Source organism: Balaenoptera ricei, chromosome 15, assembly GCF_028023285.1.
Source record: "Balaenoptera ricei isolate mBalRic1 chromosome 15, mBalRic1.hap2, whole genome shotgun sequence".
In the NCBI taxonomy this organism is placed as follows: Eukaryota; Metazoa; Chordata; class Mammalia; order Artiodactyla; family Balaenopteridae; genus Balaenoptera; species Balaenoptera ricei.
In genome coordinates this window covers 23,991,288-24,012,942 of record NC_082653.1, presented here as the reverse complement: position 1 = coordinate 24,012,942, position 21,655 = coordinate 23,991,288, and the positions used below count along the sequence as shown (strand labels likewise).

Sequence of the window (21,655 nt, the reverse complement as noted above, 5' to 3'; positions counted from 1 at the left end):
AGTCTTAGAGTGGACTCAGGTGGGATGAGGGGAGGATGCTGTGATGTGGTCAAGACTTCTCAGGGTGAATGGAGGTGCCATTCAGTGAGCTGGGGAACATAGTAGGGGTGACTGGTGTGAGGGGAGGTGCAGAGGGGATGGGAAGAATTGGACATGTTGAATTTGAGGTATTGTATAGATATTTCTGGAATTTGCCAGAGAAGAATAAACTGTGAAGTTGAAATGAAATATTATATGCATGAAGGACCTAGGAGCACTCAGTAGGTACTCAGTATATGGAGGCTTTTATTGTTATACTGGAATCATTATCATCACTGTTTCTATTAATTATTAATGCTGTGTTAGAGCAGTCAGATGAGAAGGTAGTTCTTCATTCCCTGAGAGAATGGCCCAGCCCTCTGAACCCTCTCTTTTTAGCCTGACTCTGTCACTGGTGGAAAAGGAACAGAGACTCCTTGTTTTACAAGAGGCTGACTCTGTTCGACAGCAAGAGCTGAGCTCCTTGCGCCAGGACATGCAGGAGGCCCAGGCAGGGCAGAAAGAGCTCAGCGCCCAGGTATTTCCCACCCCACTAAGAGCCCTCTTCCTTGGTAGAAACCTGCTTGTGGAGTCGGCAGGTGATTGCTCAGTCACGCTGGGACCTCAGCAGCCCCAGCAGGAGGGGGAAGCCAGGACTGGGCTGGGTGGGGCTTGGGAACCTGACCTAGAGTTGAGAACGGACCCTGTGGGGAACCTGATGGCCCAGAACACAGTGCCCAGAGGGGCAGAGCTCACGCAGGCCTGGTTCAAGCCCAGCCACTGCCAAGTGTGCCTGGTCTGCCTGGCAAGACACAGCAGGGGGAACAAGTATTACTCCAGATCGGGTCAGTGGCAGCCTCTTGCTTCCAGGGACTCGGTCTGCTCACAGCAGGACCCCAGACCTTGTGCACAGAGGAAAGATGGAACCGGGAGGAGAATAATGAGGGAGTAAGAGCTAGACGTAGACTGCGGCAGATGAGGACCCAGGTCTGCTTGTTAGACGGTCCTGGGTGTGACTCCCAGCTCTACAGCTTCTTGGTTGTGTGAACATCACTTTATTCAACCATAAAACAAGGATGATAATTCTTAATCATTATAGGAATATATAAAGTGTCAGGAACACAGTAAGCATTCAATAAATGGTAGCCATTATTATCGTGACTGGTCTTTTTAGGCTCAGTGTCAGCGTTTCAGGCAGATTTCTAATCATGGCAGGGAGCTGGCATAGTTGCCAGGGGGACCAGGGCCAAAGCCCATTTGCATAGGCCAGGCCCATGTGTCAGGAGTCTGTAGGTGAGCATGTAGGTCAGACCTAGGGTTACACTCATTCCGGAGCCCTCCCTTCCTGCTGGAGAGCTGAGCCTACTGAAATCCTCCCAGCCCCAGTCAAGGTTTGCACAGGGATTGAGTGGGGTCAGGCCCGGGAGGGTCTGGGGAGAGGATATCAATTCCCTGCTCAGAGTGACCATACTTCCTCTCTGGCAGGTGGAATTACTGAAGCAGGAGGTGAAGGAAAAGGAGGCTGACTTTCTGGCCCAGGAAGCACAGCTGCTGGAGGAGCTAGAGGCAGCTCGAGTAACAGAACAGCAGCTACGAGCTTCCTTGTGGACCCAGGAAACCAAGGCAGCCCAACTACAGCTGCGACTGCGCAACACGGAGAGCCAGCTGGAGGCCCTGTCGGTGGGACAGCAGCCTGGGCACCAGGCCCAGGTCCAGCTGGCCAGCCTCTGTTCTGTCTTGCAGCAGGCCCTGGGGTCTCCTTATGAGAGCGGGCTTGAGCTGAGTGGTGGGGGAGACTCGGCTTCCTCCCTCTGGGGCCCTGAGCCAGGTGAGGCAGCCACCCAGGAACTCAGTCCTTTGGTCAAAGCCAGGCCTAGCTCCCAGGGGAGAAGGAAAGGGAATGCAGTTCCTTAGGCAATACTCATCAAGGCCAAGGCCACAGACTCTGGGATTAATTCAATCGGAGTTTGAACCCCAGCTCGGCCATTTGCTAGATGTGTGTCCTTGGGCAAGTCACCTCTCCTCTTTGAATTTGATTTTCTCAACTATAAAATGAGGGTGTTAAAAGTACTTACCGGGACTTCCCTGGTGGCGCAGTGGTTAAGAATCCACCTGCCAATGCAGGGGACACGGGTTCGATCCCTGGTCCAGGAAGATCCCACATGCTGCGGAGCAACTAAGCCCGTGTGCCACAACTACTGAGCCTGTGCTCTGGAGCCTGCGAGCCACAACTACTGAGCCCGTGTGCCACAACTACTGAAGCCCACGCGCCTAGAGCCCGTGCTCCGCAACAAGAGAAGCCACCACAATGAGAAGCCCGCACACTGCAATGAAGAGCAGCCCCCTCCATCCGCAACTAGAGAAAGCCCGAGCACAGCAACGAAGACCCAACGCAGCCAAAAATGAATAAATTAATTTTTTTCAGAAAAAGTACTTACCTCTTGGGATATTTTTAAGGAGTTAATGAGATGACAAATAAAATTTTTCACACAGTTCCTGGCACTTATTAAATGCCTAACAAATGATAGCTAGCATTTTCTAGTGCACATCACAGTGCCTGGCACGTAGGTATGCAGACAGGGCATGATGAACAAACTGCTGAGAAGGGGTTCTTTGAGGAGAAGAGGGATGGGTGGGAAGGTCAAGGCCAGGTCTGGGAGGTATGGCTGTTTCTTTTCATAGTGCAGCCAGGTCAGGAGGTGTTTCCTCATTTTTTCAGACCAGAATGGAGCTAGGATCCTCTTTAAGAGATGGCCCCTCCAGACGGCTCTCTCAGCTGAGGCGGTGGCATCTGCCCTCCAGAAGCTTCACCAAGACCTGTGGAAGACGCAGCGGGCCCGGGTATGTGTCTCTGTTCTCCTTCCTCAGGCTCTTCACCTACGCCGAAAAAGACTTGTGAAGCACTTTGACCTGTTTTATTTATGACGTAAAGTTGGGATGAGTTCCACCTCTATCACTTACTACCCGGCAACTGTGAATGAAGCATTTGGCTTCCTGGGCCTTGGTTTCACTAGTAAAGTAGGGCAAATCGTGCCTGCCTCACAGGGCTGTGAGGAATAAATGAGTGAGGGACTCGAGTGAGCCCTGTAAACCGTGATACTCTGTATAGATCTGTGATACTGTTTTGCATCATTTTCCTCTCAGCCATGAATTGTTCTTGGTGCCAAGACCTCCAAGAAAAACCTGACAAATTGGGGATCACTGAGATTTGAGGTTGCTGTTTATAGGAACATTCTAGGCCTAAGACTGAACTAAATGTCCCCCAAATTCCACCTCACAGTGAACCCCTCAGTCAGTAAAAATTGAGTGTCACTTATATGCCAGCCACTCTGAGCTGGGCATACAAAAAGGAGAAAGACCTGGTCTCTGCCCTCAAGAAGGCTTGTGACAGGGCTGAGCAACCAGACTGCATCCTAAGATAAAGCAGAACTGATAGAAATAATTGGATCAATAACAGATGTACATGATAATAATAGGAGGAAGGGACAATTGGGAAGGTCAGAAGGAGGGAAGCAGTGACCTTTGAGCTAAGCTTTGAAGTAGGAGTTTGGGGAGAGGAGAGGTGACCCTGGGCTAAGACTTCAGCAGGAGTTCTGTTTCAAAGACAGACAAGTCAGGGCTTCCCCGGTGGCGCAGTGGTTGAGAATCTGCCTGCCAATGCAGGGGACCCGGGTTCGGGCCCTGGTCTGGGAAGATCCCACATGCCGCGGAGCAACTGGGCCCGTGAGCCACAATTGCTGAGCCTGCGCGTCTGGAGCCTGTGCTCCGCAACAAGAGAGGCCGCGATAATGAGAGGCCCACGCACCGCGATGAAGAGTGGCCCCCACTTGCCACAACTGGAGAAAGCCCTCGCACAGAAGCGAAGACCCAACATAGCCATAAATAAATTAATTAAATAAATAAATAACCCCCCCCAAAAAAAAAAGTTAAAAAAAAAGACAGACAAGTCAGAAGGGAACCTAGGCTCCAGCCAGTTGGAGCAGACAGAGCCTGTCATTCCTTCCAGGAGCCAAATGCACATGAGTTCAGAGGTAAATAACCCAGCAATCTGAGAGTAGGTCCATGATGGCAGACCCTGACAGAGGCTGAGGGAAGAGAGGGCTCGGGCCCTGGACTGGGGCGGCTTTGTGGAAGATGAGGAACTTGAGTTCCACACCCTTTCTTTCCCAGGATGATCTGAGGGATCAGGCCCAGAAGCTGGAACAGTGTCTCACTGATACAGAGGCTGAGAAGAACCAGATCCACACAGAGTTGCAGGCTCTGCAGAGACAGCTCTCCCAGAACCAGGAAGGTGAGAAGCTTAAGGCAGGGGTGGGTTTGGGGGAGAAGAAAGAGGAAAGGCAGGAAGCCCAGAGGGGTGGGATCAGGCCTGGGAGCCACTCCTTACTGCTTACCCACAACTGTGAGATTTACCTAGAGACGTCTCCAAAGGGGCGATGACCCCCGTGAAGTATTTTTTGTACTTTGCTTGGCCTTTGAGAGCCGTCCTGGAAGAAGGGATTAGGAGGAACAGATTTGGTGAACTGAGGGAAGTTGCTAGCTAGGCTTCTGTTTTTTCTGTGAAGATTTAAAAACTGGCAACCTAAGGTCAGGTCTATAAGAACACTGTAAAATTCTATGTCTTTCATCATTTATCAGTGTTACTTATTTTATCTCCAACTGTGTTCTCAAATGATTAACCTTTGACAGCAGAAGGATTATGGGCTTGTTTGGGAGATAGGAAGAGGGGGGAATCTGGGGGGAAACTATCTGTGCCACAGCCAAGGGCTAGGAAGGGTGGTGACTACTAGGAAAGGAAAGGAGAGGGGAGGGTCTTGCGACTCAAGGCTCAACTGTAGAAGGGAAGAAGACAACGTGGGGAGTGGGTCTGGGTCTTAAAAGTATCCCGAACGGCTCCCTGAGAGCCACACACATACAGTTGGGTTCCGGTGCATTTTGCAGAAATGGAGGGCACCCAGCAGAGCAACCCTGGTCTCTAGGAACCTCTGCAAAATCATAGAATTAGGGACTGGAAAGGACCTCCAACATCATCTAGCTCAACCCTATCTGTCTGAATCCAAGGTTGAGAATCTGTGTGATCGGGATGGGAAGTGTTGGGATGATTGTCAGGCACTGCTGGAGCTGGGCAGCAGATGCAGACACGAGTCTGGAAGCAGCAGGGAGCCTAGACAGACAGGAGCAGCTGGCAGATGGGTGATGCCTCTATGAAACTGGATGTAATTCTCTCCTTCTCGGCCTTTTCCTCCTTTGATTCTATTCCCCATCTTCCATCTGCCTCTACATCCCTCTTTTCCTCCAATCATGGTTCTTCCTCCACTACCTCTCTTCCCAAAGAGAAATCCAAGTGGGAAGGAAAACAGAACTCCCTAGAGTCTGAGCTGACGGAGCTACGTGAAACTGTGACATCCTTCCAGAGTCGCCTACGGCAAGCAGAGCTCCAGGGAATAGAAGCCCAGGTAAGGTGTTTCTGGTTTGGGGGAGGGGTTGCTTCAGGAGTAGTCCCTCAGGGCCCAGGATCGAGCCCATCCTGGCCCACGGTCGTACCCCATCCATATGTAGTGCCCGGCTTCCTTCAGCAGTGTCTCTGTTTCTCTGGCTCTCCCCACATCCCTGAGGGCCATTGTTAAGACCCTAGTGAATCCTCCTTTAATTACTTTTTCTGAATTGAGGTTGAGATTTTCGTCCCTTGCCCTGAAGGACTAGCGTCTGGGATGACTCATTTGCACCAGGTTTTCCCCCCTGAGCATAGCAGAGCCCAGGGGTGTGGTAGGGATGTTCTTGTACAGGATCAGCCTAAGTGGAACACCCAGTTCCTTTTGCCCAAATCCTTGGCAATGCTGGTGCCACAGAGGAAGGAAAGGAAGGGCCGGTGTTGGAGTGACATTTTCAGGGAAGTATAGTTTAAGGTGGTTTTGCATCTTGTTTTCCAGAATGAGCGAGAGTTACTGCAGGCAGCCAAGGAGAACCTGACTGCCCAGGTGGAACATCTCCAAGCATCTGTGGCAGAAGCCAGGGCTCAGGCAAGCGCTGCTGGGGTCCTGGAGGAAGACCTGAGAACTGCGCGCTCAGCACTGAAACTGAAAAACGAGGAGGTGGAGAGTGAGCGCGAGCGAGCCCAGGCCCTGCAGGAGCAGGGCAAGCTGAAGGTGGCCCAGGGGAAGGCTTTGCAGGAGAATCTGGCTCGCCTGGCCCAGACCCTGTCTGAAAGAGAAGAGGAGGTGGAGACTCTGCAGGGAAAAATCCAGGCGCTGGAGAAGCAACGGGAAATGCAAAAGGCTGCTTTGGAAGTGCTGTCTCTGGACCTGAAGAAGAGGACCCAAGAGGTGGATGTGCAGCGAGAACAGCTTCGGGAGCTGGAGGAGGGTAGGTCTGTTCTAGAGCATCTGCCCACGGCCGTCCAGGAGCAAGAGCAGAAGCTGACTCTGCAGAGGGAGCAGATCAAGGAGCTTGAGAAGGACCAGGAGGCGCAGAGGAACATCTTGGAGCATCAGCTTCTGGAACTTGAGAAGAAGGCCCAAGTGATTGAGTCCCAGAAAGGACAGATTCAGGACCTGAAGAAGCAGCTGGTTACAATGGAACGCCTGGCCCTGGAGCTAGAGGAAAACCATCACAAAGTGGAATGCCAGCAAAAGGCGATCGAGGAGCTGGAGGGCCAGAGGGAAATGCAGAGGGTGGCTCTGACCCACCTTACACTGGACCTGGAGGAAAGGAGCCAGGAGCTGCAGGTGCAGGGCAGCCAGATCCAGGAGCTGGAGAGCCAGAGCACCCTCCTGGCAAGAGAGCTCCAGGAGAAGGACCAGGAGGTGACGTCCCAGCAAGACCAGGTCAAGGAGCTGCAGAGGCAGAAGGAGCATCTGACCCAGGACCTGGAGAGGAGGGAGCAGGAGATGGTGCTGCTGAAGGAAAGGATTCAGGTCCTGGAAGATCAGAGGACCCTGCAGACCAAGATCCTGGAGGAGGACCTGGAGCAGATCAAGCTGTCCCTGAGAGAACGAGGCCGGGAGCTGGCCTCTCAGAGGCAGCTGATGCAGGAGCGGGCAGAGGAAGGGAAGGGCCAGAGTAAAGCTCAGCGAGGGAGCCTGGAGCACATGAAGCTGATCCTGCGTGATAAGGAGAAGGAGTTGGAATGCCAGCAGGAGCGTGTCCAGGAACTTCAGGAGCACAAGGACCAGCTGGAGCAGCAGCTGCAGGGCCTACACAGGAAGGTGGGTGAGACCAGCCTACTCCTGACCCAGCGGGAGCAGGAGGTAGTGGTCCTGCAGCGGCACCTGCAGGAAGCCAGGGAGCAGGGGCAGCTGAAAGAGCAGGCACTTCAGGGCCAGCTGGACGAGGCCCAGAGGGCGCTGGCCCGGAGTGCCCAGGAGCTCGAGGCCCTGCAGCAGCAGCAGCAGCAGGCCCAGGGCCAGGAGGGGAACGCGAAGGAACAGGCGGGCTCACTGCAGCGAGCTCTGGAGCAGGCCCGCGCCACACTGAAGGAGTGCCAGGCTGAGCTTGAGGACCACAAGGAACACGCGCGGAGGCTCCAGCAAGAGCTGGCGGTGGAGGGACAGCGGGTCCAGGCCCTGGAGGAGGTGCTGGGTGACCTAAGGGCTGAGTCTCGGGAGCAGGAGAAGGCTCTGCTGGCCCTCCAGCAGCAGTGCGCCGAGCGGGCCCAGGAGCATGCGGCGGAGGCCAGGACCCTGCGGGACAGCTGGCTGCAGGCAGAGGTGATGCTCCAGGAACGGGACCGGGAGCTGGAGGCCCTACGGGCAGATGGCCAGTCCTCCCAGTGTCGGGAGGAGGCTGCCTGGGGCCAGGCTGAGGCTCTGCAGGAGGCCCTCAGCAAGGCTCAGGCCGCCCTGCAGGAGAAAGAGCAGCATCTCCTTGGGCAGGCGGAGCTGAGCCGCAGCCTGGAGGCCAGCACGGCCACCTTGCAGGCTGCCCTGGACTCCTGCCAGGCACGAGCCCGGCAGCTGGAGGAGGCCCTGAGGAAGCGGGAAGGTGAGATCGAGGACCAGGACCTCCGACACCAGGAGGCTGTGCGGCAGCTCCAGGAGGCACTTGCCCAGAGGGATGAAGAGCTGAGACACCGGAGGAGGCAGGGACAGCTACTGGAGAAGCCTCTGGCCCAGCGGGGCCAAGAGGATGTGACCCAAGAGAAGCAGGAGCCGAGGCACGAGAGAGAAGAGGAAGAGACGAGGGGCCTTCGTGAGAGCCTGAGGGAGCTACGGTGGGCTCTAGCCCAAAAGGAAGAGGAGATCCTGGAGCTGAGGGAGGCCCAGCCAAGGAAGGGTCTGGAGGACTCGCCCCCCAGCCACACGGCCTCCCCAAGGGAGGAGCCGTCTTCCACACTTGATTCCTCAGGGCCCAGGCTGCAGCGGGAGCTGGAGCGACTACAGGTGGCCCTGAGGCAGACGGAGGCCAGGGAGATCGAGTGGAGGGAGAAGGCCCAGGACCTGGCGCTGTCCCTGGCCCAGAGCAAGGCCAGCGTCAGCAGTCTGCAGGAGGTAGCCCTGTTCCTGCAAGCCTCTGTCCTGGAGCGGGACTCGGAACAGCAGAGGCTGCAGGTGAGTCACCCCGTGGGTGGTAAGGGCTGGGGCAGAGCCCGGTCTGCCTGGGCTCCGGGGCTGTCTGCACCTCAGGGTGTGAGAAAGCTGAGGTCACGAGCACCTCAACACAGTGGAATCCAGGTTACTGTGCTAGTGCTGTGGGGGAAGATGTGGCATCCCCAGTCCCTGCCCTCCTAGAGCTGATGGTCTAGTGGAAAAGCAATTATAATGCAGTGCCTAATTAGGATTGGTGCCTGACACGTGAAGTTTTGTGTGCTCTGAGCACACCGGAGGGACCACCCCACCTTTCCTGGTAGAAGTGGTGTTTAAGGTTAGATCTAAGGGACCAGTAAGGAAATAGCCAAGCACAGGTTGGGGGAGGGAGAGGAAGAAGGAGGGGAGAGAGCGTGGAGTATCTGTGAGGGAGTTCAGGCTACCTGGGACAGAGAAGAGGCTCTGGCAAGAGAAGAGAGGACAGCAGGGGGCCATCATTTAGGGCTTGTCAGCATGTTAAGGACCTGGGTGACCAGTGGGAGGTGGATGAAGGGTTTGGGGCAGGGGAGTGACATGATCAGATATATAGTTCAGAAAGATGGCTCAGGCTGCCGGGGGAGCAACTGTAGACCTGGGGAGACTGACCAGGAGGCTGTAATGGGAGTTGGTGGACAGGTGGTGGACCTGAGATAGGAAGTTTGGATGGAGACACATGGGTGGGCCTAGAGGTTCACAGGATTTCCAGCAGGTGATTGCCCAAGAGATGAAGGGAGTAAAGAAAAGACAGAAAGAAATCAAAGGCAGGGCCCAGGTTTCTGCTCACTGGGATGAAGGCAGGTTTGGGGAAGCGGGGTGGAATAGTGAGTTCAGTTTGGAAACGGAGCGAGGTACCTATGGGGCCAAGCAAGCGGACACGTCAGTGGGCAGATCTGCTAACGTGATCCGAAGTTAAAGCGTGAGGTTGAGGCTAGGGGCAGAGCCTCTGGAGTTGTCAGCAGTCAGGAGAAGTGGGCTCCTCTAGGTGGGATGTTGAGTGACAGAGGAAGTGACTTTAGGGTCTGACCTTTAGCCTCAGGTCACGGCCACGTCTCAGTCATCTTTGCACCCTGCACTGAGCGCAAGGTCTGCAGAGTGGGCAATCAGGAAAGCTGGGCTGACTACTGGACATAGTATTATCTCTTTTGCCAAGAGGAACCCAGCCCATTTTTCCTGGGAAGTTGACTCTATATCCTGGTCCCTTGACCTGAGGTGAGCCCTAGAGAACCCCCTCCCTCAATTCAGACACACGACCCTGCAGGGACTTGCCTTCTGGGAGCCCCAAAAGCTCTGCTCTGGTTAAAAGGCAATATGCAGACAAGGGGTTACATTTATGAGCTTTGGAGTCGAGTTCTTGGATTTGAAATACAGTTCTGCAGGTTATTAGCTGTGTGACCTGAAGTAAGTGCGTTTACTTCTCTGACTCTTGGTTTTCTCATTGATAAAATACAGAATGATAGTACCAGCCCCATAGAGCCATTTTGAGTCCAAAAAGCGATAATGTGAATAAAGTGCACAGGAAAAAGGCATTCAGTAAGTGGGACTCCTTTCCTGTTTCCAGGCCTGTTCTTACGGGCACAGAAAAAGTCAGATACGTCGGTGGGTGGGAAGGCACTTCCTGTCCATACTTGTGAGTTACTGAGCAGTATTTACTCAGTAACGAAGCTCAGGTCAGGGTCCTCCCGTTCCCAGAACACTCAAGGGCACCTTTCAGAAACAGCCCTTCATCACAGTAGCATCATTTTTTAAAATCGAAGTATAGTTGATTCAGTTATATATATATAAGGAGATATATTCTTTTTCAGATTCTTTTCCCTTATAGGTTATTACAAAATGTTGAATACAGTTTCCTGTGCTATAAAGAAGGTCCTTGTTGTTTATCTACTTTATATATAGTAGTGTGTGTATGTTAATCCCAAATTCCTAATTTATCCCTCCTCCCCCTTTTCCCTTTGGTAACCGCAAGTTTGTTTTCTACGTCCATGAGTCTATTTCTGTTTTGTAAATAAATTCGTTGGTATCATTTTTTTTTTAGATTCCACATATAACTGATATCATATGATATTTGTCTTTGTCTGGCTTACTTCACTTAGTATGATAATCTCTAGGTCCATCCATGTTGCTGCAAATGGCATTATTTCATTCTTTTTTATGGCTGAGTAGCATTCCATTGTTATTTACTGCCTCTTCTTTATCCATTCATCTGTCAATGGACATTTATATAGTAGCATCATTTTTTACTTTAAGCAATTTACATGCCAGGAACTGTTACTCTCACTTTCTTCTACAACAACCCTGAGAAGTAGGAATGGTTATTATCTTCATTTTATAGTTGAGGAACGGCAGTTAAGAGAGGTTAAGTAACCTGTCCAAGGTCATCCAGCTAGTAAAGGGCAGAACTAGGGTTAGACCTAAGCAGGCTGGCCTCGTACAACTAAGGCTCCTTCTCTCTCCCAGACAGCCTCCACCCACATGTGTACCTTCCGTTCCTCTTCTCTGTCTGTCCTCTTGACCTTTACCACTTATGAACCCTAGGGTGCCTAGAAGATATCTAGCACTAGTCTTCCCATTTATCTAAAGGGGTTTAATCCCAGAGGCTTAATCTACGCTTCACGTGGTCTTTTTGTGTGTGTGTGTGTGGCTGCGGCTCCCGGCATGTGGGATCTTAGTTCCCTGACCAGGGATAAAACCCACGCCTCCTGCATTGGGAGTGCGGAGTCTTAACCACTGGACCACCAGGGAAGTCCTCATTGTGGTCATTTTACAAACGAGGTAATTGGGGTTTGGAGAGAGCTCATGTCTTGACCCAAGTCATATAGCCAATACATAGTGACACAATACCCGGCTGTATGTGATTCCTGAGTCCATGCTCTTTCCACAACACCTAGTGCTCCCAATTGTCACTTAGCTTAGGGGAGATCTAAAACAGGAGTTCCCCGGTGGCCTAGTGGTTAGGGTCTCACTGCCATGGCCCTGGTTCAATCCCTGGTCGGGGAACTAAGATCCCACAAGCCACGCGGCGCGGCCAAAAAATAAAAATAAAAATAAAATAAATAAATAAAATGAGACAGGTTTTAGCCCTAGTCCACCATGTGTCCTTGGGAAGATCCCTCTCTGCTCCTTTGTTTTATCCACCTGTAAAATGAAAGTTATCCACTAGAATAGCTCAGAGGTGCCAGGAAAAGTAAGACTATAACCTGATGAGAAAATTGTTGAAGACGGAGGGCGGAGCGGGTCTTGATATGAGGTCATCATGGAGTGACTCACCCCAGGATGAGTTGGAGCTCAGCAGACAAGCTCTGGAGAAGGAGCGACTCCACAACCCAGGCCTGACCAGCCGAGCAGAACGGGGGCCCAGAGGAGACCCCGGCGCCCAGCTGGGAGAGGTGAGCTGGGGGCCTGGTGGGAACAGATGGCCCAGGAGGGAGCGCCTGTCCAGGGGCTTGTCCCCTTCCCCTGGGAATTGGGTCCCTGAAGCCCAGACCTGCCAGGTTAGTCCTTTGCCCTCTATCTGTTCCCCACCTGTCTGAGGGGCTGCCCGGGTGAGACTGACAGGTCTCTCCTTCAGGTCTCGGAGGCGAAGACTGAGCCGAGTGCTGAGGTGGAGGAGAAGCAGCTCTGGGAGCAGAGGCTTGAACACCTGCAGCGAGCGGTGGCGCGGCTGGAGGTTGACCGAAGCCGACTGCAGCACCACAATGCCCAGCTGCGGACCACCCTGGAGCAGGTGGGTGACTCCTGTCCTCAGCTCCCTCCCCGGTCCGCTGGGCATGCACCTCCACTTCTCATGCAGCCCCCAGAGCAGGGGTTAGTAAACTATAGCCCAGGGGCCAAATTCGGCCTACTGCCCGTTTCTGAAAATAAAGCTGTTTGGAGACACTGCAGTAGTTGTGACAGAGATCGAATGGCCCACAGCGCCTAATATTATACGGAAAAGGTTTGCTGGCCCTGCTTCAAAGGCTCGGGAGGCCGGCCCCACGTCCTCTGCCACAGCAGCACTTTGCACTCAGGGCTGCCCCAGCAAGTGCTCTCCTCAGCCCAGTTCAGCTTCCCATGGCTGCTGGCCCCTTACACTTGCCCCACCCTCACACCGGCCTCCTCTCAAAAAAGGCGGCTCTGCTCCAGACCCAGAGCCAAGCCCAGCCCTGACTTCTCACTCACATCTTGGCAGGTGGAGCGAGAGCGGAGGAAACTGAAGAGGGATTCCCTGCGAGCATCGCGGGCGGGCGTCCTGGAGAGCGGTGAAGCCACGGCACCATCACCCACCCAGCAGGTTTGTCTATTTCATTGACTGCAGCCTCAGGAGAGCCCAAGCCCAGCCACTAGAAACAGCCCTCTGCCGTGCATGTCCCAGGCTCCCCTTGCAAGGGGAGGAGCCACTCCAGCCAGTCCGTAGGGCCCCTCCTGACCGGGCTCTGCCCCACCCAGCACTGTCCCTGACCCAGGGAAGGAGGCCCAACATCAGTGGGCGGGGCTGGAGTCAGCCCTGCATTCTGAGGAACCCAGCCTTCACTGGTACGCAGTCCACCTGCCCCCCAGACCAGTGCTTCAGGCTCCCAGGAGCAGGCCTCATGGGGCTTCTGGTCTCTCCCTGCATGTAGGTGTTGGGTGGTGCTTGCCAGACCTGGATGTTCCTAGGAGCTTGATAGCAGCTTCGTGGACCTCTTAGACTTCCTTACCCTTTGCAGTACTGAATTTACAAGATATGGGTCCAGGGTATTTCCTGGGGCCAGAAGGATCTGGGGGAAGACACCACAAACCAGCACTCTTTTAGCTGAGTTACGCCCGTCAGTAGACAGCCCTGGGGCCTGGCAGGTAGGGACTGTTTCTGGTGGCTGAGCACCTCCTAACCCTCCATCCCCCTTCCTTTAAGGAAAGCTTCCCATGGGACAGGCCCCTTGTCTTATTTCCCCTCTGCATCCTTAGCTCACGGACCAGGGCTAGCACGAAGCAGGTGTGTGCTGAACTTTAAATGAAGAGGTACCTCAAAGAAGCCAGTCCCATACAAGCCTTTGGGACATTTGGCCTCAGGTCTCCATTGGGTTGGTTTGGGCCCTCTGGGGCTTCTCCTTGCCCCAGAGCCATGGTGCCCCAGAGAGTTCAATCTGAGTTCAGGCACTTCTGGCCCATAGCCCTTGCCCTGGTCCCCAGGATTGTGAGGAGGCCTGCACAAACCCTGGTGGAAGGCCTGTTCCAACAGGAATGGCATTTGTCTTCCACAGGATGGAAGAGGAGGACAGAAGGGCTCCTCAGATGCCAGGCACATGGCTGAACTGCAGAAAGAGGTACGTTCTGGAAGGATCCGTTTTCTAAGCCCCTTTTCCCTCCCTTGCACTCAGGCAGCAAGGCTTTGGTGTCTACTATGTGCTTGGCCCTTTGTGCACCTCCAGCAGGGAGAGGGGAAATAGTTCCTGCCTACAGAACTTCAGTCCCCGTGGGAGGCAAGCAGAGCCCCATCTCAACTCCACCTCCCACACTGAGTGGACTTAACCTCCCACGTGCTTAGGGTGGGACTGGGGAAGAAAGTACACTCCAGGCCCCAGACCTCCTACTTAGGAAAGAAAAGGAAAAGGCAGAGGAGCAGATGAAGATTCTAAGAGGACAGACTAAAGCAAGCAGAAGCATCCTGGCCTCCTCTGCCCTCACGTGCACCCAGCACACCAGGCAGAGTTGCCTGGCACCAGCGCCAGGATCCATACCCTAGAGCTCAGGTCAAGCTCAGGGAAACTGTATAAAGTGCCTTCTTGCCTCTTAGGCCTCCACTAAAGGTTCACCCTGTCTTTCAAGGCCCAGGAGTAATTAGAACTGTGGAATTTTTATTTCTGAGCCTGTTTCAGAAATCAGTAGTCACTACTGGCAGGGCCTGACTATACAGCTAGACCTAAGCTATTACTTTGAATTCTCTTAAACTCATACAAAGCAATCGCTGAGACAGGGCCCGGACTAGGGGGAGGCAAGACAGGCCTCACTGTTGACCTGGAGCTCCTCCTTAAAGCTTGCACCCTAGTCCTAGGAGCATCTGTTGCCCCACCCTAGTCCTGGATGTGCCCTGACCTCCCAATAACTTCACCTCCTGGGGGCCTCAGTATACTCATCTTGAGAAATGGATCAATCAATGATTCTCAACCCTGGCTGCACATTAGAACCACCTGGGGAGCTTTGAAAAAAATACTGATGCTCAGGCCTCACACCTGTCTAAGTCAGAAAATTTCTTAAAACCTTCCAAAAGGGGCACGATGAAAAAAACAAAACAAAAAACAAAAGAGGCACGATGGAGCTTTCTGCAGGGATTAAAGCATTCTGTATCTTGATTGAGATAGTGGTTATATATGGGTATGTATGTTATGAAATTGGTCAAAATGTACTTAAAATCTGGGCATTTTATTACTTGTAAACGTGTGAATAGTCTGGTTGGTTTTTGTTTTGTTTTGTTTTTTTAATTAATTTATTTATTTACTTTTGGCTGCATTGGGTCTTCGTTGGGTTGCGCAGGCTTCTCATTGCAGTGGCTTCTCTTGTTGCGGAGCACGGGCTCTAGGCTCGAGGGCTTTAGTAGTTGTGGCTCTCGGGCTCTAGAGCACAGGCTCAGTTGTAGCACACGGGCTTAGTTGCTCCCCAGCATGTGGGATCTTCCCGGACCAGGGCTCAAACCCGTGTCCCCCTCATTGGCAGGCGGATTCTTAACCACTGCGCCACCCGGGAAGCCCTGGTTGGTTTTTTTTAAGCTCTCTCTCTGAGTCTCCTGTGCAGCCAGGGTTGACAATCACTGGATTCTCTGATTCCCAGCAGACCTTCCCCCAAACGCTGTAAAGCCTGATTCTGAGATTCGTGGGTGAGGTGTTCATTCAAACGCTGGTCTGACAGGAGCCACAGGAGCCAAGCAGGAAGGGTTGGGGCAGCTTCGAGGCCCTCCACTGCTCTCACCCTCTTGGTTTTCCTCTTGGTTTTCCTGCCCCCCAGGTGGCCCTGCTGCGAGCCCAGCTGGCCCTGGAGAGGAAGCAGAAGCAGGACTACATCGCCCGCTCGGTGCAGACAAGCCGCGAGCTGGCGGGCCTGCACCACAGTCTCTCTCACTCCCTCCTCGCCGTGGCCCAGGCCCCCGAGGCCACTGTCCTGGAGGCCGAGACCCGAAAGCTGGATGAGTCCCTGACTCAAAGCCTGACATCCCCTGGGCCGGTCCGGCTGCACCCCAGCCCCAGCGCTGCTCAAGGCGCCTCCAGGTAGCAGCTGCAGCGAGGGCAGGACACAGGCCAGCCTGGGAGCACACAGACAGACAGATGGCCGTAGAGCGGGTCGTGGCCCCTCCACACAGCTGCTGTTTGCCAAAGAAAATTCTGACTCCGTTACCCAGCCTGGGAGCCCCAGGTCAGCTGGCATTCCCAGGAAGAGGGAGGGAAAGCTGCAAGGCTGGGGGAAGGCCCTGACTCACATGGGAATGAGGCACATCACACTTGCTGCCGGCCCGCAGTCACCCAGAGAGCACCTTGCCCTGGCCAAGGGATGTCTGCTGCCTCTCACCTAGAACTCATTATCCAGCACTTCACCCTCTCGGACACCTCCCCCTTCAGCAATAAACCCTGGGTCTTTGCATTTGTTCTCTGCTGCTATCTCTACTGGGCAACAACCGTACATCAAGGGCATCTATTAAGGAAGAATTCACTGAAGATTCCTGTCAGGTGGCATGCATTTGTCATCTGCCTGCATTCTGATAGAGAAGGGCTACAGAAGATACACAAGACAAAGCCCCTGCCCACAGGAAGCTTGAGCCCAATTGACAATAACAAGCAGATGAGTCAGAGACAGTTGTGTGTGCTGCCTGGAAGTGCTGTAGAAATTCCAGGGGCTGAGGCAGGAAGGCATGAACTGGCCCTTGGTGGCTGGAGAGGAGTTGGGAGGGTTACTAAGCATACTGCTGAGAAGACTGGTCTGCCTTAGCAGGGTGTGTTTGTGCTGAGGGATGAGTCGGGAGGGAGAGGAGGGAGGGCCTTGGGATCTAGATTTGAACTCATGGATAATGAGGAACCATCATATGTTCTTGACTTAAAACATGTTCTGGGGACTTCAAAAACAGAGTTGGCTTTTGGCTAAAGTCAGCCTCTTGAGTTCAGAAGTTCTGTCTGGCTTCATTCCCCTTCTGCACTGGGTGAAAGGCCTCGGGGTGTCCCTTTCTGGGCATATCAGCTGCAACCGATTGTGGCCCCCTGTAGTCCAGCCATAGGTCAAGCCAGGAAGGAGGATGGAGTGTGGCAGGACTTGTCACTTATGGCCTGGCCCTGGTTTAGGCAGTGTACAGGCTTAAGACCTATTGTTGGCAACTTCCTCGAAGCCTAAGAGAGAACAGTTTTCTTTAAAGAAGCAGGCATGGGACTTCCCTGGATGTCCAGTGGGTAAGACTCTTTAGTCCCAATGCTGGGGGCCCAGGTTCGATCCCTGGTCAGGGAACTAGATCCCGCATGCATGCCACACCTAAGAAGTCTGCTGCAACTATGAGCCCACATGCCGCAACTAAAAAAAAAAAAATCCCGCATGCCGCAACTAAGACCTGGGGCAGCCTAAATTAATTAATTAATTTTAAAAAATATATATAGGGCTTCCCTGGTGGTGCAGTGGATAAGAATCTGCCTGCCAATGCGGGGGACACGGGTTCAATCCCTGGTCCGGGAAGATCCCACATGCCACAGAGCAGCTAAGCCCGTGTGCCACAACTACTGAGCCTGTGCCCTAGAGCCCGTGAGCCACAACTACCGAAGCCCGCGAGCCACAACTACTGAAGCCTGCGTGCCTAGAGCCCGTGCTCCGCAACAAGAGAAGCCACCGCAATGAGAAGCCCACGCACCACAACTAGACAAAGCCCACGTGCAACAACGAAGACCCAACACAGCCAAAAAATAAAGTATAGTGATAATAAAAATTTAAAAAATAAAGAAGCAGGCATGACCTTCTTCCAGCCCTCCAACCGTAATCTCTGATTCCTTTTACCTAGGCATGGGGATGGAGCTAAGGCCGGCTAAGAATGTGGGAGTTTAGGAGCAGCACCACGGTCCCCCAGACCTACTTACCCTGGGCTCAGGCCCCATTATATCCCGTCACACCACACAGAGTGGGAAGGGGACTGTTCACAGCTGCTGGAGCTTGGTTCCAAAGCCCATGCATGGGACTCCACACAGATGTTTAGTAAAAAACAGTTTAAAACCCCCCAGAGCTAAATCTGGGGCCCCCAAGATGCCAGCTGGTCCCTGCCTCTAGTCACATCCCTGTGGCTCAGAATCCTCACCTGGCCTTTTTGATGCTAGGAGTTCTCAGGGACAAATGAGATTTCTCTGGGTTCCTTACCATTTTTGGTCCCCCAACTCTGGTTCTGTAGCTTAGAGCCTGACAGAGGGACCCTGTTGTTTACCTTGGAGTTTCTTCTGAGTTCCATTATCTGTAGGTTGTAAGCCAAGGCCTTAAGCCCCACACACCTTCTGGGAGCCGGGAGAGAGCTTTCAGCAGATGAAAGGCGTTTTAGAGGCAGCCAAGCAAGGTTTTCATTCAGTAATAAACTAATCTATATCTGCTCCTCACTCCCCATCCAACCCTCAGTAGCCCCTCACCCCAACTCTAGACCTCAGGCTAGGGCCTCCCCTCCCCACCAGATATTTGGTCAGGGTTAGTCTTCAAGTGTAGACTACGATCTTGCTCTCACATTCTTAGCTTGTGGATGATTTTCTGCTCCAACTTCCTAAAATACACTTTCTTTGACCAATAGTAGAATCATCTGTTTGGAGGGTCCCACCAGTAACAGAGCCAACTGCTCTTCTTACCAGCTCCAAACCCAAAGAGAGAGACCTGACTTGGAGAAGCATGAAGGAAAGAATATGGGTCTTCCAGGCAGGACCCAGCCTTGCCCCAAGGCATCAGGCCAGAGCTCCCTTTCCTTCTCTTTGTCACATGCAACAGGGCATAACCAGAGCAGTGAATCCAGTAGATGGGCACTGTCTCTGACCATCCAGCCAGTTCTCACGGATACAGTAGAGGGTGGTGTGATTGATCTCCAGCACCTGGGGGAAAGGAGGTCAGAGCTGAGCACGCAGGTCTTCTCCATCCACAAATCCTCCCCCTCCCTCCAGCCTTCTCCTTTCCTGCTTCGACAGGCTGCTACCGGCCCCAAAGTCCTGAGAACAGAAGGGGGCAAGAGCTGAGTCAGAGTCTGGGCAATGTTCTTGTTCCCAGGGAGCGCTGGGTCTGGTGGGTATGACACCCTGTTCTCTCAACAAGCCTCCATGCTTTGCATGTTAGAGCGACAATCACCACATTGCAACCTAATTACCTTTTCTCATCTGCTTCCCGCACGGGGACTAGCAGGGTGGTCTCTAACTCCGTCAGGAGCTGCAGGGCCCATCGGGAGTGCTAGGCGAACCAGGTAGACACCCTGCTGGTGCAGGCAGGCTATGTAGATGCTCTGGGGCCAGCAGCAGAACTTCCAGAAGTACCTGTGGAGGTGGGGAGACCCCACCCACAAAAGCAGCAAGGCATCCTCCAGCCCGAGACTTCACATGCAGGCCTCATCTCAGCCCGTGGGACAGGTCCCTTGGGTAGTGAGTTGGTTCAGTTGTTCGATCTTAGGACAGTTGATGCCTTTAGCTGTTCCCCCTGCAGTACTTCACCTCCTGCCTCCTGTCCCACGAATCACCTACTCACACTTGCTCCCGGGGCTGAGGAAGGGACCAGCTGAGCAATATGAAAACGCTGAGCCCTGAAGAACCGGGGGAGTGGTGAGCAGAGGCAGGGAGGAGCAAGGAGCAGGGGCCACCAGTGTGCCCCGAGCCATGAGATCCCTCTCCGCAGTCCTGGTGTACAGGCTTCGCTCCGCTCACCACACCGAGAAAGGAGGCAAGGGAGAAGGAAGGACAAGAACAAGGGGTCTCAAGGTTCTGGGGCCCTGCAGTTTACTCCCCTGCTCTCCTGAGACCAGGGTTTGCCTAGACCCTGACGGAGGCGAAGGCAAGGAGTGAGGCTTCTCCAGAGAAGAAAGGACTGTGCTCCCGGCCCCGCTGTTCTCACCTGACTCACATCAGTAGCCTGTCACGGAGTGGACATTATGACCTCTTTCTTCTTAGTCCTCTGTCATTAATGCCCCCAGCTCTTTAAATGCCTTCATAGGGCCTGAAGCTTGGCACAGGTGGAAGGGCTTGGAGGCAAGAAGTTGAATGGGTCAGGGGTCAGAGGAGAGCCGTGAGCAAAGGCTGGGAGGTGGCCATCTGAAAGTGGGTGCTCGCTGTTCTCAGCTGACGGTCATTTGTGTGGAGGCAGAAAGGGGTAAGAATGAGTATTCAAGTTTAGTTCTTCCTTAATTACTACTACTTGTTGGGTGAGGGAATCAGGGAAGGCTTTTTTTCAGTGCCTGATAACCCATACATTGCTCCTGCACCTCCTGTCTTGGTTTCCTGTCATTGCCTCTCCTGTATCTGCATATTCCAACCCTACCAAGAGTCTAAGGCTTGTTGCTGGCCGAGAATAGGCTCACATCCGAGCTGGCTAACTCCCTTGCCTTCTGCTGTTGCGTGATGCTCGGCAAGTCATGCTGGAGCCTTTAGCTATAACTCTCTTCCCTGCATAGGGGTCATCTCTTCAGCTTGTCCACCTGACCGCAAATAGAGAAACCCTGTGGATGAGATCAGATGGACTAGTTTCTGCCCCCTGCTCCTAATCCAGCTTTTCGTTCATCTGGCAAATACTCGTCAAATCTATGTGTCACAAATCTCCACGACATGCACTGAAAGGAGGAGCTCGTGTCCAGGGGAGACAGACCCCGGACGTAGAGAAACACTCACAGCATGACCTGGGTGCTGGGAAGAGACTCACTGGCCACTTGTAATGAGGCCAGGGAAAGTGTCACAGAACATCGTGGAGGAAGAGAGGGCTTGAGGGCCCTTTCAAAGTGTTTGTCGAGCCGATTGGTTTCACTGGGTGCATGGCGTCAAGGGCTGCACCTGTGGGTCCCGGGAGCAGTGGCAGCTCTTGGAGGTGTACCAGCTAGCCCGGTCGGGTGAGACCGCTCTGACCAAAGAACAGAAGCATCGGCCACAGGTGAGCATCAAGGCAGCCCACCAGCCTCAAACCCACCATTAAGGCTTCATTCCTGTCCTGTGGGACAACCCACAGGGCAAGTGGCAGGCTGACTCGGACAGCAGGCTCCGGAAAAAAATAGGAAGCTGTGGTCACAGCCTCCACCAGCATCCCACTGCCCTGGTGGCCTCCATCACTTCCTCAACCCTCCTCACCACACCTCCTTATAACACTTCACCTCTCACCTCCCCAGCCACCTGCTAAGCCCTACAGGGTGCTGTACTGGAGGATGAGGGGAGGGAGGGGAGAAGTGCCTTTTGGTGTGTCCTGTGGCCTCCCTGGAGGAGAAGGGGTTGATGCTCAATGGGGTCCTTCCTGCCAGCCCATTTGTATCAGGGACCCCACCACACAAGTCACATTGTGAGTTCCTGAATGTAGGCTTTGTAGGTAAGATCGCCTTCACCTTGGCATTCAGCCCAGGGTCCAGCTGGCAAGGGAGGGCTTGGAAACCAAGGTATGATGGGGACAGGAATGAAAAGGGCAAGACTACGTGCCAAGGCTAGTGTGGTGCATCTCTGAGAGGGATGCCAGCTATTCCCGATGCAGGCTTGTTAAGCATGAGGCAGACAGGCGAAAGGAAGAGCCTTTTGGCCCCTCTTGAGAAAAGAGCCTACGAGAAAACTTTGTGATGTGCTTAAAAGCAAATTTCTATCCAACCAAACTTGGGGGGGGTATTTTTTTTTTTTTTTTTACTACGTACTTAAGCAATTTATTTATTTATTTATTTTTTTAAACATCTTTATTGAAGTATAATTGCCTTACAATGGTGTGTTAGCTTCTGCTTTATAACAAAGTGAATCAGTTATACATATACAATATGTTCCCATTTCTCTTCCCTCTTGCATCTCCCTCCCTCCCACCCTCCCCATCCCACCCCTCTAGGTGGTCACAAAGCACCGAGCTGATCTCCCTGTGCTAAGCGGCTGCTTCCCACTAGCTATCTATTTTACATTTGGTAGTTTTTTTTTGTTTTG

General features: G+C 53.3%; 1 protein-coding gene across 12 annotated transcripts in view; it reads left to right on the top strand.

The window, feature by feature from the left end:
• Nucleotides 1-17,500, top strand: part of CEP250 (centrosomal protein 250) — a 50,208-nt gene extending 32,708 nt beyond the window's left edge. For all 12 annotated transcript variants that reach the window (XM_059898814.1, XM_059898815.1, XM_059898816.1 and 9 more), the window contains 11 exons: nt 418-556; nt 1,504-1,846; nt 2,738-2,859; nt 4,189-4,309; nt 5,353-5,474; nt 5,949-8,564; nt 11,849-11,962; nt 12,145-12,300; nt 12,745-12,846; nt 13,796-13,858; nt 15,534-17,500. In XM_059898814.1, coding sequence (XP_059754797.1) covers nt 418-556; nt 1,504-1,846; nt 2,738-2,859; nt 4,189-4,309; nt 5,353-5,474; nt 5,949-8,564; nt 11,849-11,962; nt 12,145-12,300; nt 12,745-12,846; nt 13,796-13,858; nt 15,534-15,797 — 4,162 coding nt within the window. In that variant the 3' untranslated portion in view covers nt 15,798-17,500. The remainder of the gene's footprint in view (nt 1-417; nt 557-1,503; nt 1,847-2,737; nt 2,860-4,188; nt 4,310-5,352; nt 5,475-5,948; nt 8,565-11,848; nt 11,963-12,144; nt 12,301-12,744; nt 12,847-13,795; nt 13,859-15,533) is intronic.
• The last annotated feature ends 4,155 nt before the right edge of the window (nt 17,501-21,655 follow it).